Source organism: Nelumbo lutea, chromosome 7 (assembly GCF_056320005.1).
Source record: "Nelumbo lutea isolate HS-2025 chromosome 7, American lotus-T2T, whole genome shotgun sequence".
NCBI classification, from domain to species: Eukaryota; Viridiplantae; Streptophyta; class Magnoliopsida; order Proteales; family Nelumbonaceae; genus Nelumbo; species Nelumbo lutea.
The window spans coordinates 5,259,199-5,278,193 of record NC_142690.1 but is presented as its reverse complement, the minus strand read 5'-3'; the positions used below and the strand labels follow the sequence as shown (position 1 = coordinate 5,278,193).

The following is an 18,995-nucleotide window of genomic DNA, read 5'->3' as shown; positions in this document are numbered from 1 at the left end:
GTAAGTTGTTTGCGAGTTGAAATGACTTTGAATGTAGAGACTAGAGAGCTAGAGAGTAGAGAAATCAGGCGTACCCTATGCCCTCGAGGTTTGAGCCTTTATATAGTTGAGTCCTCATGGGTTTTGCGGATCGGTTCCGGGATCTTCGTCACGATGGGATCAGTTTCCGCTTTAATTGGGGGATAACGTTATCAACTGATAAGGTCTATCAATTTCGTCCGAATTGGGCGGGGAGGTGATAAGGCTAGTTGTTACGCGGCATGATTCCGTGTGGTTCAGAATCTGTTAGAGGGATTTATGGGATCACGTAGTGGTTTGAGTTGGTATCCCCGAGCTGATGCTTTTAAGTTCCGAATTGGGTTGAATGCCGAAGTGCCTTGAGGTCGAGGTGATCTTGTCCCAATATCACCTTATCCTGAGGTGGTTGAATTTTCGAGCTCGATCTGTTGCGAACTAGTCATATCAAGCTGAATTGTCATCTCTTGGTCAAGTCGTGTCCACGTGTCCCCTTTTTACTAGGTCAGGGCCAAATCACCCTTCATCATTAAGTGAACTCAAATTTGTCACATAAAACTTAGTTTGGAAAGAATATAAATACAAATATGAACAACACAAAATACATATAAAAATATAAGGTTTTGCACTACATATTTGCATTTGTACTCTTTTCAACCTGAGTCTAAGGCTCAGTTTGAAAGGAGTACAAATGCAAATATGTAGAATGCAAACTATATATTTTGTATTATTTTGTATGTATTTATATTATATATATTTATATTTATACTCCTTCCAAATTGAGCTTACTACAATGCAAATGCATACAAGTATTACAAAATATAAGGTTTTGCACTCTATATATTTGCATTTGTACTCCTTCCAAATTAAGCCTAACATATTTATATTTATACTCTTTCCAAACATAACCTTCGGTAATTGTTAAAAAGCATGTATAAATTTGATAAAAAACAAAAACTTGGATCAATTTTGCAAGATCAAAATCTAACTGTTTTACATTGATCCACTTTGAGTGCAAATAAATATACATTGCTTCACTTTCAATACAAATATGTATTCTTACCAAACAATTGCAAATTGAAGGACAAATTCATCTATCTTGACCATGTAAATTGATGCCAAATTCATGGACAGGATATGGCTTATAGGGGCTACTTGTTAGACTATGGGGTGTTTCTGTCGTTCGCACCAAATTCTGGATTGGGTGCAAATTAGAAAAAAATAGTTTCTTTCCAATTTTGTTATGAATAATTATGATTTTGATTACAAATTAGAAAAAAAATATTTTTTCCTTACGTACAAAAAAAAACTAGTATTATAAAAGTATTTTTTTGAGTCTCCCCAGTCCCCACCTTCTCTAGTATTTTTTATTAAAGTATATTTTATTGAATTTTTATTATATTTCCGATTTCCATTATCAAAACTGAATTGCACAAACTTCTCTGTTTTCCCGTAATTTTACGAACCACGAAAGTCAAGGGGCATTTTCGAGATTTCAAGCAGCGTTCATTCCAGAGTGGTGTAGAAACCCAATGGGACGTTGGAGATTCGAAAATTTAAAAAGCGGACCACCATATAAAGAAATTCCCACCATTTGGTGCGAACGACAGAAACACTTTGCCTTCTGGTGCGTTTCGTCTCAGCGGTCGCAGCCCTCCCATTTGGAGAACCCTAGCTGTGAAAAGTGACCCTCTTTCCATACTTCCATCTCTGGTTTCGGTAAGCCCTAGCTTTTCCAGACGTCTTCACGTGGCCGCTCCGCAATCCAACGAAGATAATTAGATAACGTCAAAATTCAAAAGGTGCCCAGTCACCCATCAGTGATTTGCAGATTCTTTTATTCCCCTTGGATTCAATTATGGGGGAAAATATGGTTCTTTAATCTTGTTTAGTTTTCTATAAAGACTTATCCATCTTCACGTGCTCAATTTTGATTCGGTTGGTTTCTGCAACTCTAGATTGATTGCAAGTCTTGATTGAAGTGAGCTTTTCTGATGATTCTTACTATCCTTTTTTTCTTGTCTGAAAGAAGTATACTAACCTTATGGCACTTAAAGGATCAATTTCTTGTAAAATTATAAAAGATTTTACTGTAGTTATCGGCGAAGCTTTGATTTATTTATTTTTTGGTTTGTTTGTTTTCTGCTAGCCTGATGCTATGATGTATTTTATTGTTCTGACTTCGAAGTTCGAAGGCCAGCAGGAGGATTAAGAATTTTGAAAATTTTGGTTTAGATAACGAGTTTGACTTTTGACTTATGTTTTTTTGCTTCCGTTGGTTGGCATCGAAGAGCCTGCTGTTTTGCGAGGCGGAAATGGAGGCAAAGGCGAATGGAACCGATGATCTTAAGGTACCTCTTCTTCAACCCTCGGAGAGTGTTGCAGTTACCGTTTCTCAACCAAATGCAAAAGGATTTAAGAAAACGAGGAAAATTATGTTCAAAATCGGAGGGATCAAGTGCACTTCATGTGCAACATCTATAGAATCTGTTTTGAAAAAGATTGACGGAATTGAAAATGTTACCGTATCACCTCTTCAAGGTCAAGCTGTAATCAGATACGCTGCAGAACTCATCACTGTAAGTCAGCTTCACGTAGTTTGTTTTTCGATAGATATATGAGTTTTCCACCATTTTAAGATTTTAAGCCAACCTAATACTCCTTAATTTGGTTTTGAGGCCACAAACCCGAGTTTGGAACCCATCTACACCATATATATCCCAAGGGCCAAGCCGCCAAGGTGATGCATTTAGTATACTGCTTCAAGATGGCTTGCTGAACCTCTGAGCCTGATGGAAAAGGTTTACCTGTTGGAAGCACTCGAATTTAGAGTGTGGCAGCTTGCTTAGTTGGCAAAGTATGCAAGCATTGTTACTGTAGGCTTTGGCCTTAGAACCAATCTTAACGCAAGCAGCATATAGTGATATAGATACATAAACTTACATTCATAAACATTAAAATATAGCAATGAAACACACAGAAAGCTGTTGATTTGTTTTCTTCAGTTGATACCCTTTTAATGGCATTCTATTTTCAAGTTTTGGCTATGGGTCTGTATCCAAGTACAGTGTTCAATGGGTCCCTCCTCTGTGATCCCCACAAAAGCAGTAGTGTGAATATAGTTAATACTGCATCTTAGCATGCTTAGGGGTTGTTGGCTAATATGTATGATTTCGTTTTCTTTTAAACGAAAAAACATATCTCATATCATAAAAATCAATAACATATTGGGCAATATCCCCTAAATGACTGAGAACTGTATCCATATTTTCTTATGTGGAGGCTGCACTGGTCATTGCGTGATATTTCTATATGGGACCATGTTAAAACAATTAAATTGATTCCCTAAAAAACATGTAACTTGTGAAACTGATACTTATATATGTGTTGAAATTTGTTGCTGAGTTATCTTCTGACTTGCCTTGACACTAAAAATCCAATATAGATTATGTGAATTGTATCATAGCAATACCAACTTCAGCACATGCATATCCTTGCATTTTTTTTCACCAATTCAATGAGATATTTGAATATCTTTTAACCCCCATTCTCCAAATGCATACCTTAGTATTCCTAATAAACATGAAAAAATACAAAAAAATATTTAATTAGTGGTAATATTCCCAATGAAAATTCCCAAGAATGAGACTTGTCAGTATGGCACTGTTAACTTGGTCACCTTATGGGATCTTGGTTGTAGATACAAATAGGTGTTTACATGCAAGTGTAGATCTTGCCCTTGCAGACAGAATTACTGTGAAGTTCTACATTTGTTCATATATATTTCTAACTATAGGTCATTTTGCAATTTAATATGAATTTATTGCAAGGTTCTACATTTAAAGACATTTCTAAATATAGAACAATGTGACATTTTTCTGATGAATTCAGTTTCCAGGATTTTCTATTGGTATTATTTTCATGTTTAACAATAAAAGTTGTGTTCCCTTAAGGCAAAAACAATCAAAGAAACCATAGACGACATAGGCTTTCAAGTTGAGGAGTTTCCTGAACAAGATATAGCAGTATGCAGACTCCGAATTAAGGGAATAACATGCACAAGTTGCTCTGAATCCATAGAGCGCGCCCTGATGATGGTTGATGGAGTGAAAAAAGCAGTGGTGGGTCTAGCCCTTGAAGAAGCAAAAATTCATTTTGATCCAAACATCACTGATTCTGACCAGCTCATACAAGCCACTGAAGATGCTGGATTTGGAGCTGATCTCATTACCTCGGGAGATGATATGAACAAATTGCATCTACGACTTCATGGAATTACTTCTCCGGAGGATGTGACCATTATTCAGTCCTCCCTTGAGTCAGTAGAAGGTGTGAATCACGTGGAAATGGATAAAGTGGGACACAAGGTGACTATTAGCTATGACCCCAATCTTACTGGTCCAAGGTCTCTCATTCAATGCATCCAGAAAGCTGGCAATGAGCCTCATCTCTACCATGCAAGTTTGTATGTCCCTCCAAGACAAAGAGAAACTGAAAGGCAGCATGAAATTCATGCATATAGAAACAAGTTTCTTTGGAGTTGCCTATTTTCAGTTCCGGTATTTATGTTCTCAATGGTACTTCCAATGCTTCCTCCTTATGGAAACTGGCTAAACTACAGGATCCACAACATGCTTACAATTGGGATTTTTCTGAGATGGATTCTTTGCACACCAGTACAATTCATTATTGGCCAAAGGTACTAATTCAGATGCTAGCAGATAACTTTTGGTCCTTGTTAATGCTGTCTTTCTGTTGCCAGTGTGAGGAATTTCTTTGTTTGTGAATGAAGATTAGTATGCATGAAATGTCTTTTCTGATACTTAGTAATTGAATATCTCCGTCTCTTAATTTTCATTTCAGGTTTTATGTTGGAGCTTATCATGCATTGAAACGAAAGTCTGCTAATATGGATGTTCTTGTTGCATTGGGCACTAATGCTGCTTATTTTTACTCTGTATATATTGTTATAAAAGCATTCACTTCATATTCATTTGAAGGACAGGATTCCTTTGAGACCAGTGCTATGTTGATATCTTTTATTCTCTTAGGAAAATATTTGGAAGTTGTAGCAAAGGGGAAAACATCAGATGCTTTGGCAAAACTGACAGACCTTGCACCAGATACAGCTTATCTGCTAACATTGGATGGGGAAGGAAATGTGATCTCAGAGATGGAAATAAGTACTCAACTGATACAACGAAATGATGTAATTAAGATTGTTCCAGGGGCAAAAGTTCCTGTTGATGGAGTTGTTATAACGGGACAAAGCCATGTAAATGAGAGTATGATCACCGGAGAATCAAGGCCCATAGCTAAGAGGCCAGGAGACAAGGTTCTGTTCTTGTTCTATATCTTTCTTCTTATATTTCTTCTTTCTTGGGGCCATTATTTGGTGCAATGATAAAATCTTGGGCTGGCAAACATGAGAACGTGGGTTTGAGTCTGATAGCAGTCACTTTGTGAAAGAAAATGCCTAAGTTTAGGTCTGAACTAATCCAGTCCACCCCTCCCAAGATCCCACATAACTGGGACAAAATTTTGGCAATGGCCCTTTGACCCTTATATATTTCTTCTTTATGCATTGTGAGTAACCTTGTAAACTTTATCTGGAAGCCAAATTCCAAATTAATTTATGCTTTAATGTGTGATAATCAGGTTATTGGTGGAACTGTAAATGAGAATGGATGCTTAGTAGTTAAGACTACTCATGTTGGGTCAGAGACTGCATTGTCCCAAATAGTACAGCTGGTGGAAACTGCTCAACTTGCCAGAGCACCAGTTCAGAAACTAGCAGACCAAATTTCAAAATTCTTTGTTCCTATGGTAGGTTCTTTCTTTGATGACTTGCTCTTTCACTTTGAAGTTAATAATGATCTACTCTAGTCAGTTCTATTAGCTCCTTATGAATGGTTAATTCAAAGGCTCAACATGTATTGTGTTTCTGTGAAATAGTCGATTGCTTAACTCCTGTAAGGTTGGGAAAAGTGGTGCTTGAAACAGCTATCTAGTCAGTCATTGTCAAAATACAGAACCACAAAATAAAGCATCTTATGATTTTGAATATTTTTGAAATAATGTCGTCTGATGAATAGTTTCTTTTGAACTCATACATTTATCACTTTCAGGGCAGAGATGTCTTTCACTCAATGTACAATTTTTTTTTGATGATAGAGTGAACAATGCACTCCTGCTTATACATTTATCATAGGAAGAATGGAAACTAGTTTGCCTATTTTTATAATTCAATTGTTTCCTCAGGTATGCTTCTGCGATTTTATGGTGAAGGTAAACCTATGAAAGTAAAATACAAGAAAATGAATGTTGAGAAAATAAAGATGAATTACTCTTGAAATACACTTGCTTTCACTGGAAAGGAGACAGATGAGTTTAATGAGTATCTAGGGCCATAAGATGGCCAGTTGACACAAATAATGTCTCACTATCATAGTCTATATGTGTCCTCAGAAGAAAAGTTATCTGCTCTTTATTTTTGTATATACCAATTAAATTATGGTGGATAAAATGTGACATTTATCTGCTGCATAATCAGTCCACTCCACAGGATATTGACCCAACGTACAAAATGATATTTTGCCATTCCATTCTTTCAAGGGCCATATCATTGTTAAATTATGAGACCTCTAGTTTTATCTGAATCTTCAACTTGCAAAAGATCATTTACTGACAAAGTTGGTGGTCATTTGTGTGCATAAACAGTCGATCATAGTTGACTGCCCCTCACTACCTACATCGCACTTGTTTATAATTCTAAATTTTAAATCTAATCTTACCACTCACTCATCTCAACATCATGAACTTGTATACATGCAGCTTCTTTTGCCTACTATTTTTCTTCATATATATATATATATATATATATATATTGTTGCTGGTCTTATAGTCATTTTATAAAATTTTCATTTAAATCTAATTAACATGCATAAATCAGGAACAACTCTAGATGCTCCTATCCACTTCATTTTTCTTGCTACATTCCCTTCCAGACTTCATGACTTCTGTTACTTGCCATTGCTACCATCCTAAATCCTTTCTTGTTTTACATAAACTCAGGGAGATTTTTCTTCCAGATTCTAATCAATTTTTAAAAACATAAATTAGTATCAAATTTGTCCATCAATTTTCTGTTAGACCAGTTTTGTAATAATTATGGTTCATTTTGAAGTACTTTTCCTCTGTGCAAGAACCTTGACCTTTTGGTTCTAAGACTTTATTAAAGTTCTTATGTTTCATATAAATAGGAATATAGAAGGGAAAAATCTCCATGTTTTTCCCTTGATGCAATGTGTATTTATTTCCCTCCACCATATTGCAGGTTGTTGTAGCAGCATTCCTTACATGGTTGGGTTGGTTCATTCCAGGAGAAGTTGGTGTATATCCTAAATGCTGGATTCCAAAAGCCATGGATCGGTTTGAGTTGGCTCTGCAGTTTGGCATTTCAGTTCTTGTGGTTGCTTGTCCATGTGCTCTAGGACTAGCAACCCCAACTGCCGTCATGGTTGCCACTGGGAAGGGAGCTTCTCAAGGTGTCCTCATCAAGGGTGGAAATGCACTTGAAAATGCACATAAGGCAAGAAATCACATCAGATAAATATACTATTTTTTTGATAAAGAAATGGAGCTGAATAATCTGTATGGTAAAAAATGCAGTTAAATATCCAATTTTAGGATTGCTTTTTTGTTAGAAATTGAATTTATTCTGGACTTGAGTGATTAACTAGGCCACATCCCTCAAGATGCAGGTACAAACTGTTATGTTTGATAAAACAGGCACATTGACAATTGGAAAACCTATTGTTGTTAATACAATGCTCTTTTCAAACGTGTCTATCCAGGAGTTCTGTGATGTGGCTGCTGCTGCTGAGGTGAGGTTGATATTTAACACCTAGTTTTGTTGGAGTTGCTTGCTCTATGTTCTGGACTAAAAGTTATAGATTTGATTTTTCCCAATGATTTCTGAAAGTTCCATTGGCAGGTAAACAGTGAGCACCCAATAGCAAAGGCTGTGGTGGAATATGCTAAGAAGCTGCGTCAGAAGTATGGCTCTGCTATGGAACATGTAACAGAACCTAAGGACTTTGAGGTGCATCCAGGGGCTGGGGTTAGTGGAAATGTTGGGGGAAAACTGGTGTTGGTTGGGAACAAGAGGCTCATGCAGGCCTGCAATGTTCCACTGAGCCCTGATGTTGAAGATTATATGTCAGAAACTGAACAGAAAGCTCGCACATGTGTACTGGTTGCCATTGATGGGAGGATTGCTGGGGCTTTTGCCATAACGGATCCTGTGAAACCAGAGGCAGAACGGGTTGTATCATACCTCCAGTCAATGAGGATCTCAAGCATTATGGTGACTGGGGACAACTGGGCTACAGCAACTGCCATAGCAAAGGAGCTTGGAATTAGCAAGGTGTTTGCTGAAACTGATCCACTAGGAAAAGCTGATAAGATCAAAGAGTTACAGGTAAATACATCCAAACACTTGCTGGGCCAGTAATACTCCATGTGAAATATAAACCTTCTCCCTTGAATGCATTGAATGATTCAAATGCCTTGTCTTGTATTCTTGTAAGGACTATTGACCCTCAAACAGTATGGTTGACCTCTGCTCATTGAGACAACCATCATATGGGTGTTCTTTTACAGTTAAGCGATAGTAAGAAGTTGGTTAAGTGGTTATGGACTGAATTACAACACTTGAACACCCGACTAGTAGTTTACACAATAATATCTCATCTTCCTGGATTAATGATTCAGTCAACTCAACTTCAGTTTTGTTTGCATTAAATTTATCATATCGTTTTTTCTGGAACGTTAAAAGGAAATGGGGTTTCTTTACATAATGAGTATACATTATATAGAAAAAAATTAAGGTTAAGCAAATAGAGACTGAAGTTCTAAAGCCATGTGCATCCAATCTGATACAGAAAAACAGTCGTGTATAAGCTTTCATGTTTAAAGTCTCTCGTTGATGAATGCCTCTCAACCCAAAGCTCCCTCAATCCTATCTGCCCCACCAATCTTAAAATCAAAGCAGAGTATTATGTCAAATAAATTACATGACTGCTGATATGATGTTATGCTTCTTAATGGCTCATCTAAGCCAGCCATGCAACTCACATGGGCTATACTGCTCCCCAGCTTTTTGATATTGATTTTCTAGTTCATAGGAACAAGCGGTAGTTTAAAGGCTTTATTCAATTGATATTGTGTAGGGACAAGCTCACTTTCATGCCAGAAAACTGGATATGTTAGGAATGTATATTACTGATCAAGTCAGTTAGTTTATTGATACATAGTTCATGTTGTATATGTGATCCATATATCCTAATGGTTGTACTAGTATATAAATTATACATGTATCCCTAACATCCTTTCATGCTATGGACTTAATTAGGCACGGACTGAGTATGAAGTTCCAGTAGTAATCAGAGCAAAACATAATTTAGAGGACTTGTTGGTTTATTGCTAACATCTTTAGTTCTTTTCTGCCATTATGTCAAAGAAGACTGATCTGGTAGCCTATACTGTGATAGTCCAAAAAACTTTGTCTGGACTCTGACATGATATGGTGATAGTGAATGTCTGACAATTGAACCCATCAATTACAAGGCACCATCTGATTAACTACATGAATTGACGATATGATGTTAGATGTCTATGTACGGCATATGTCTATGACTCTATTGATTGACTGAAATCAAATCTAATGCCAGATGAAAGGTGTGACTGTGGCAATGGTAGGCGACGGAATCAATGACTCTCCAGCTTTAGTTGCTGCTGATGTTGGCATGGCAATTGGTGCGGGTACTGATGTTGCCATTGAAGCTGCTGATATTGTTCTCATCAAGAGCAACTTGGAGGATGTTATAACAGCCATTGATCTCTCAAGGAAAACTCTCTCCAGGATCCGGCTCAACTATGTATGGGCCTTGGGTTACAATGTGCTTGGAATGCCAATTGCTGCTGGGGTTTTATTCCCTTTTACCGGAATCCGATTACCACCTTGGCTTGCTGGTGCTTGCATGGCAGCCTCCTCACTTAGTGTTGTCTGCTCATCGCTCTTATTGCAGTCCTACAAGAAACCTTTGCTGGCCCAAGACACTCGAGGGTCAATTAGTTACTCAAATTCTGTGTAAGGTAATTAGAATTCAGTTTTTGTTTTGGCCACCTTTCACCTCCCATGTAGTGTTTGAACTGCAATGATTCCATTTCTGCCAATTGTTACAACAAGGTCTGTACTGGATTTCTGTAAAAGAACATGTAGTTCACCTTTTCAGTGATGCATTTCTCCATCTTTATTAATTTTCTTTTGTGATGTTTGGAACTGAGACTTCCTGGACAGGTATAAGTGGCTTGACAACAGTCCATCTACAGGAAAAGCCAAGGATAGTTGTAGGACAACAGGACAGACATAGGTTGCAGTTTTCCAAATTCTGGGTTGATGTTGTGCAGTTATACTTCTTTGGAAAATTCTAAATTGGAAGCTGACTCTACCCAGTTTAGGGCCGGAGTGACCAAGTGGATGGTTAATTGTCCGTTAGTCCAGGTTTGAAACATTTTGGCATCGTTCATTTTCTGGCAAAGACGAGCAGGTAAATTGGTGGGTCCCACTGAATTAATGGAAACCCACGCTCGAGGGTATGTTTGGTTTGAAGGAAAAGAAAGAGAAGGGTAGGGATGATCCCATTGATTGGTTGGGATGGGTCCTTGATGTGATATTTGACTGAAGTTTGGTCCATTTTGCCTTCCACGATTTTGGCTGTATTCAAATTCAAATTTGGTTTGGTTAAGGGTAACTTTTGTTTATAATTGGATTAAACGAGGATCTACCCCTACATAAATTAAATGGGTTTAAATTTTATAGTTTTACTAAATAGTTAGAGGTTCTAGTTTCATAAAAACATAATATTTTGAATCTTTGATTTTTTTTTTTGCTCAAGGGCTACACAACGAGGGTAGCCCCAACCCTTTCCCCCCTATCCGAGTTCGGATCTCCTGCCCACTAGGATCCTACCCATAGGATATTACAGTTGTACATTGGGAACATCTTATTTACATGTTACCATTCATGGGGAGATATTCCTAATGTATAACTGCAGTGTGTTGTGGGTAGGAGATCCAAATTGCCCCGAATCCTATGGACTTCCAGCTTATCTCATTTCAGAGGTGTCCCCTTAGATGACCTCCAAAGAAACATTGTAAATTTCCTTCACTCTAAACAAATACAACATATCACTACCCGTAATTTCAGATCTGATGTGGATGGCGAGAAGACCTTGTATTTTGATGGGAGTGCTTTGGGAAACCCAGGTGTAGTGGGTATTGGAGGTGTAATTCGAAATAGAAATGGTATCAGTTGGCCTTTTAGTGGGCCAATTGGGATTGCCTCCTCAACAAAGGTAGAAGTCTTGGCAGCTCTAACCGGCATCAGGATTGCGAAAGACATGGGCTTACGAAATCTTACCATTAAAGGAGACTCAGCCAACACCATTAACTGGCTTTCTAGTCCTGACAGTGGGCCTTGGGCCTTAGCTCACTACCTATCTGAAGTGAGAGACATTCTTGCTTCTTTAAATGCCCATGTGGTCTGGATTCCAAGGGAGCTAAACTCTAAAGCTGATAGGCTATAAATCTGGTGCACACAGGAATTTTCTCTTTAGTGATAGCTCTATGCCTTTGTAATTTTCTGATAGTTTTATCTGTCGTGAACATTGCCTCATGTGCCTCTTCTTTTTGAATAAAGTTAACTTTTTCTCAAAAGATTGCCCCAAATCCAGGTGCAAGCAGGATTCAATCCCCAGTCTCGCTACAACCAAGAGACCTTCAAAACAAAAAATAGCTGCTACATCAGCAAAAGTATACTGATTTTTCTAATGTGGCAGCCCTTCTTTCTTTTTTTTTTTCCCTGCAATACCTATCAACCATTATCTCCAAATCTCATTAATCAGATTAAGATAGACAGGATGTCATGCTGAGGGTACCCATGGTCAATGATCATATGAGAAAACTTACACGAAACATGTCCAATTTGTAATGCAAGTTCTATAAAAAATAAAAATGGCATAGTCCAGCTTGGGCTGATATCTAATGCGTACCCATATCCATATCCATATTTGTATTCAAGTTTTCCGGTGCAATATTCCATACAGATACTTTACTCCTTGCCCAACACACACCAAAGCGATTGCAGAAAGCCTTCCTCCAGCCATCATATGCAATTAGTCTAGACTCAAAACACTCCCTAACCATCTCACAGATTTTTTTTTTTTTTTTTTTTTTAACTTAGTGTTCCAAATATAAATTCTATAGACTCTCCACCAATCATGGTCTCAGGTTTAAGTTTTCAAAGAGTTGTTTTTCTTTTTTTTTTGATAAACTATAATTTATTAGCATAAATATAAAATATCTTAACCTATTTCCCTTTATTTATTTATTTTTTGTTCGTATGCATAATACCGAATTGGGATCTGCTCCTCACAAAGCATGCCTCACACCAATCTCACAACCACATCCCACTTTGTATTAGAAACAACTCTCCATAAATAATAAATACAAGAATGAAAGGTATTCCCAATGTGCACCAAGACATGCTATGAGATTGGTGTGATGCACGCTCATTGAGGAGCATATTCGGACTTGGTAGCACTGGATATTATTTTCTTATAACCAAATCAGATTTCCGCAGACTAACTTGTCAATGGGATTACACAAGTCCATCTCCCCCCGTTCATTAGGAACATCTCCCGTGCTTCTCATAGGGAGATATCCCAATTAATGCGCGGGGGGGGGGGGGATGGAGTGTGGGATGCCAATGGGGATTGGAGACAGGTTAGTAAATGATAATACTGAATGGATTTATTTTGGTAAAAATTACAACATTTTGGCCATTTATTTTTACCCAAAATTTTAAATACTATTAAAATATCTAAGATGAATCAGTAGTATGAATATAAATAAATGCATTATGAATATTTTAAAGAATTAAGAAAATAATTCAGATTTATTGAAAAATTCAGCAAAATTTTCAAAATTTCTGAATTTTAAAGCCATAATTAAGGGGGATAGTTGCACGTAGAAGATGGAGTGCAGAAATGTGTTTATAATACAGTGCGCAAATCCAATAATCATTTTTCTCAGGCTATGTAACAAATTGTGGTGAAATGTAACCAAGATCAATGTGCAGACAAGTCTGAAAAACATCAAGGGAAAACACCACATACATCATATAATTTCAGGTTCAAACATAAGAGAAAGTGAAGAAGAAAGAGGAGAAAGATTAGTGAGAGAGCAGTAGAACACAGGTTTGAAAGGAAGGACAAATTCTAATTAATCTGCCGCCGCCACTTCAACTTAATATTTATATGTTATGCTAGTTACATGAAAGGACACATCTGCCCTTGGTGTTTACATCATAACACTTAACAATATAAAACTGAAAAGTAAATAACAACTAGAATAACAGAACTAGAATAATAGAAAAAACGTAGCACATAGACTAGGTACATTCTACCCTACGGACAGAGTGGCCCCACAGTTGTGGGGCCCACATCAGTTTCTCTACACTCCCCCTCAAGTTGGGAGTAAATGTTTATCATTCCCAACTTGGATAGATCCGCTTCTAGCTTCTTTCTTGATACGGTTTTAGTGAGGATATCTGCTAGTTGCATACTGGAAGTGATGTAAGGGAGGTATACTTCTTGAGATGAGACCCTCTCTCGTATAAAATGCCGGTCAACTTCAATGTGTTTGGTTCTGTCATGCTGCACTGGATTATGTGCTATATTAATGGCTGCTTGATTATCACAATACAACATCAGAGGCTTCTCATACTAAATACCCAACTCCTCAAGTAGAGATCTTAGGCATAGGATTTCAGCCACTCTGTTGGCCATGGACCTGTATTCTGCTTTAGCACTAGACCGGGAGACAACACTTTATTTCTTACTTCTCCATGAGACAAGGTTTCCTCCCACAAGGGCACAATATCCTGAGGTAGACCGTCTGTCATCAACACTCCCAGCCCAATCGGCATCCGTATAGACCTCCATCTTCACGTGGTTATTGTTCTTGAACAGTATACCTCTACCCGGGCATCTCTTCAAGTATACTAGTATTATTTCTGCTGCTAGAAGGTGCGTGGTTTTAGGAGAATGTATGTACTGACTGACAACACTAACTGCATAACTGATATCTGGCCGAGTGAGGCATAGATATAGGAGCTTTCCCACTAACCGTTGGAACATAACTTTGTCTTCAAGCAGCTCTCCACTCTCTGCACTAATCCTGTGGTTCTGTTCAATGGGTGTATTTGCAGGTTTGACACCCAACTTTCCAGTTTCAGCCAATAGATCTAAAATATATTTCCTCTATGAGATAAATATCCCCTGTTTAGATCTAGCAACCTCAATACCCAAAAAATACCGTAGTGGACCCAAATCTTTCACCTCAAACTCTTGATGAAGGAGATGTTTGAGGGACTCAATCTCATGGCTGTCATTTCCTGTCACCACAATATCATCAATATATACTGCAAGTAGTGTCAGTGAAGACTCCACCCTCTTGATGAACAGTGTATGATCTAACTGGGCCTGTACATAACCGAACTTCCCAAGAGCTAGTCTGAATCTGTCAAACCAAACTCCAGGAGGCAACTGCATGTAAACCTCTTCCTGCAAGTCCCCATTCAGGAAGACATTTTTAACATCCATTTGGTACAAAGGCCAAGTGTAGCTTGCTGCAAAAGATAATAGAACCTGAATGGTGGTCATCTTGGCTACTAGGGCAAACGTCTCCAAGTAATCTATGCCATAAGTCTGAGTGAACCCTTTTGCAACTAGCCGAGCTTTGTACCTCTCAATGGAACCATCCACATTGTGCTTTACAGTAAATACCCATCTGCATCCAACTGGTTTCTTTCCTTTGGGGAAGTCAACTAGCTCCCAGGTATTATTTTTCAACAGAGCATCCATTTCAACTTGCATTGCACCTCTCCACTCTGGGACTGATAGGGCCTCTTGCACTGTTCTTGGAATAGGAACATTGGAAATGGAATTAAGGTAGGACCTGTATGTAGGAGATAGGCGATCATACGATAAAAAATGGGAAATGCAGTGGGCTGTAGATGTGGTACAATGTCGTTTCCCTTTACGGACTGCAATCGGAAGATCAAGGTCATCTGTAGGAGGTGAAATGGCAACAACAGAAGAAGTCTCTATGGGTCATGGGACTGTAATGCTTGGACCTGGAGCCGCAGATGAGATTGGAGCTGGCTTGGACTGCTGATGGTCGGGATCAACCTGCCTGCACCGCCTATGATAGACTCTCAACTCTTGATCCCTCTGACCACCCTCACCATTGCAGCTCCCCCTCAACTCCTGATCCCTCTGGCCACCCTCACCATTGTAACTCCCATCACCCAATGGAATAGATAAAGGAACTACCCCACTCTCACTGCTCTCCCCCTGAAGACATGGACCTAAGCCCCTACTCTCATTGCTCTCCCCCTAAAGACAAGGACTTAAACCCCTACTCTCACTGCTCTCCCCTTAAGGAGAAACCCGAGGATAATAGGGTGTCTCCTCAAAGAAAGTGACATCCATGGAGACGAACTTCCTCCCTGAGACAGGATCATAGCAGCAATACCCCTTTTGAGTTCGTGCATAACCAAGGAAAATGCATTTGGAGGCCTTGGGTTCAAACTTGGAGTGATGGGGTCCGAGAAGCTGAACAAAGCAGGTACAACCGAATGTCTTAAGGGGAATAGAAAACAACTCCTCATGTGGGTATAGAAGGGAAAAAGGAGATCGCAAATCAAGAACCCGGGAAGGAATCCGATTAATAAGATAGACCGTCGTGAGGATAGCATCACCCTAGAAGCGAATAGGGATGTTGGAGGTAAACATAAGACTTCTAGCCACCTCCAAGATGTGCCTATTCTTCCTTTCTGCAACCCCATTTTGCTGAGGTGTATGAGGGCAAGAGCTCTGATGGATAACCCCATGAGTAAGAAGGTAAGATGCCAATGACTTAGCAAAGTACTCTTTTGCATTATCAGATCTAAGAACTTTAATCTTGGCATCAAACTGGGTTAGGATCATTTGGTGAAAGTTTTGGGTCAGGGCAGGAACCTCATCTCGTGAACGCATAAGATAAACCCAAGAAAACTGGGTATGGTCATTAACAAATAACAAAAAATATCTGTACCCACCCATAAAAGGAATGTGATATGGCCCCCAAACATCCGTATGCACAAGATCAAAAGGACAATTACTCCTTTTATAACTCAATGAATAAGAGTTTCTACAATGTTTAGCAAACTCATAAGTTTCACATTGCAACTGGGACAACTCAACAGACTCAAACAAAATAGGAAACAAACTCTTTAAGGATCGAAAAGACAAATGACCCAATTGGTTATGCCAAAGCATAACCGAACTCACACTCTGGGAAACAAGTGACCTCTTACCCACTGACTCTTCCCGACGAGCTCTCCCTGAGCAGATAGATCCCATTCATCTCACGGCCAATCTCAATCACCTTTTTCGTCTCCAGGTCCTGAAAAACACACCGATCAGGGAAGAAAGTTACTGAGCAGTTCATGTGTTTGGTAATACTACTGACTGAAAGGAGGTTAGTATATCGTATTTGATAACTTAATGTCCCCCTTCCCAGAAATAGGAACCAGGGAGCCATCAACAATAGATACTCTATCCCTACCAGATGACAAATGGTAAGAGGTAAACAGTGAGGGTAAGCTAGTCATGTGGTCGGATGCACCTGAATCTATTACCCAACAAGATTCAGTAATACCTGAATTTACGGTTGTAATCTGACCACCCATCTCAGAAGCACTACCATAACTGATGCTCCCAAAGCTGCCTTCTGCCTGATTTTTAAACTCCATCTCGGTCAAATCTTAAAACAACACTTGGACTACCAATCACAACCAAAAAACAGTATAGGCCTGATTTGTATTCACAGTGTATGTGCACAACTGGGATAACTCTGATATGAAACCAACTAACAAACACAACAATGGCTGTCCGTAGAGCTCTAACCCCTTTAAGAGAGTTCGAAAACCCCAAAATACTTTAAAAAACAGCTTAGAAGGAGGTCTGATTTGCCTTTGTAGAATTAGGGTTTTAATTAGTCCTTAAAGTGATCAATTCAGTTGCACAATCTAATCAGTACTGCATAGAGAGACTTGCAGTAGGGTTAATATGAAACCCTAGAATCCGATCAATGCCAACAATAAACTTGAGGACAGCTCTAGGTAGATCACAAGGTTCAGTCCAGCACTAGGGCTTGCTGCAAGATCACTTTCAAACTCTAGTGCAGAAGGAAACAAGGCTGAGATAGTTCGGTGTAAACCAGTAGGGTTTTAATCACAGTAGAACAATATGGTTTGCTGTAAAACCCTAGTGAATCGAAGAGATGAAAACCTAGAATGATTCCACCTTCCTCTCCAGATAGGTCCAACCTATCTTTTCTTAGAAAAGTAAATGACTTACAAGAAAAGAATTGTTCGCTGCCTTCTAGGGTTACCCGAACCCTAGTCTTCTCTGATCCTTCCTGACCATCAATACTCTACAACCATAACAAAACTTCCAACAACTGCTAGCACTTCTAGCGATATCCAAGAATCAGTCTACAAACTCCACCTTTTCAGCTTCTAGTCCTAGGAGATTTTCATGTGGTCGGCTGGTATTAGACTCACATAAGAAACCCTAACTTGGCTCTGATACCATGAAGATGATCAAGACTACTATCAGTCTTGGAATTTCAGGTTCGAACAGAAGAGAAAGTGAAGAAGAAAGAGGAGAAAGATTAGTGAGAGAGCAGTAGAACACATGTTTGAAAGGAAAAACAGATTCTAATTAATCTGCCGCCGCCACTTCAACTTAATATTTATATGTTATGCTAGTTACTTGAAAGGACACATCTGCCCTTGGTGTTTACATCATAACACTTAACAATATAAAACTGAAAAGTAAATAACAACTAGAATAACAGAAAAAACATAACAAATAGACTAGGTACATTCTACCCTACGGACAGAGTGGCCCCACAGCTGTGGGGCCCACATCAGTTTCTCTACAATTAACAAAGACAAATGGAACTTGAAACCAACTAAAAAATACAGACCCCCATTCCATCCACCTCCACAGTTGTCTCAAAGGATGATGAAGATTCAATGGATAAAACACCTTCAGGGCCAACCTAATCAATTGCATGGCAATCATAGTCCCAATGGTATCATTATTTCCAGCAGAGATGGAAGCAACAATTGAAGAAATAAAAATAAATATTTGGTACAAGAATGTACCAACAACATAGAAAATGCAAAATAACTTGAAGAAATAAAAATAGCAATTACCTTTAATATCATCACGCCCCTTAACAGGCCTGTATTTCTTCTCCAACTTATCCACCAGGCCTTGGACTGTCTTATTAATCCCTCTCTTGATTGATATAGGCTTTGCACCAAAAGTAACACTCAATCAGCCTAATTTGATAACTTCATGTGCAAGAACTGATGCGCTTGTTGATCCATCACCAGCAGAGTTGTGAGTTCACTTGCATCTTCCAATCCAGAATTAACAATGTCAACAAAGAGATCATCCGTAGGCTCCAAATCTCCAATAGTTATAACATCCAACAATTTAGTTATGCCATTAAAGTTTGTTTCAATCACAACTAAGAGAATCTCAGGATGCATCTCGATATCACCTTGAATAAAACTTGAATTACATCAAGAAAAGAAGCATCGGTACAAATTTCCAATAACATTAATAATAAGTTTGAAAACAAAATTAGACATGGATTCAGTAGCCAATGTGTTGTGAAAGGTATTTGGTGGTGGGCATTTTATTATGAACAGTGAAAACGATTTCTCCTTGTCGACCAATTGGCCTGATTTATCCAACTCAAATCTTGTTTATCAAGCACACTGCATTTTC

General features: G+C 38.6%; 1 protein-coding gene across 4 annotated transcripts; it reads left to right on the top strand.

Moving 5' to 3' along the window:
- Positions 1-1,603: 1,603 nt before the first annotated feature.
- LOC148844788 (copper-transporting ATPase HMA4-like) lies at positions 1,604-10,338 on the top strand. Of its 4 annotated transcripts, none has more exons than XM_088955818.1 (9): positions 1,604-1,817; positions 2,307-2,594; positions 3,969-4,714; positions 4,879-5,350; positions 5,674-5,841; positions 7,352-7,606; positions 7,779-7,901; positions 8,012-8,497; positions 9,750-10,338. In XM_088955818.1, the coding sequence occupies exons 2-9, from the start codon at positions 2,331-2,333 to the stop codon at positions 10,170-10,172; spliced, it is 2,937 nt and encodes a 978-aa protein (XP_088811944.1). In that variant the 5' UTR covers positions 1,604-1,817; positions 2,307-2,330; the 3' UTR covers positions 10,173-10,338. The 4 variants fall into 4 exon arrangements, with proteins under 4 accessions (XP_088811944.1, XP_088811947.1, XP_088811945.1 ...); XM_088955821.1 differs by lacking the exon at positions 1,604-1,817 and adding an exon at positions 1,820-1,953; XM_088955819.1 differs by lacking the exon at positions 1,604-1,817 and adding an exon at positions 1,875-1,996.
- Positions 10,339-18,995: the final 8,657 nt, after the last annotated feature.

Bases quoted from the DNA above. Each gene is read 5' to 3' on its own strand.
- LOC148844788 (XM_088955820.1), top strand. From the start codon at position 2,274: ATGTTTTTTTGCTTCCGTTGGTTGGCATCGAAGAGCCTGCTGTTTTGC. The intron at 2,595-3,968 runs GTAAGTCAGCTT...TGTTCCCTTAAG, and splicing joins ACGCTGCAGAACTCATCACT to GCAAAAACAATCAAAGAAAC. The intron at 4,715-4,878 runs GTACTAATTCAG...TTTTCATTTCAG, and splicing joins CAATTCATTATTGGCCAAAG to GTTTTATGTTGGAGCTTATC.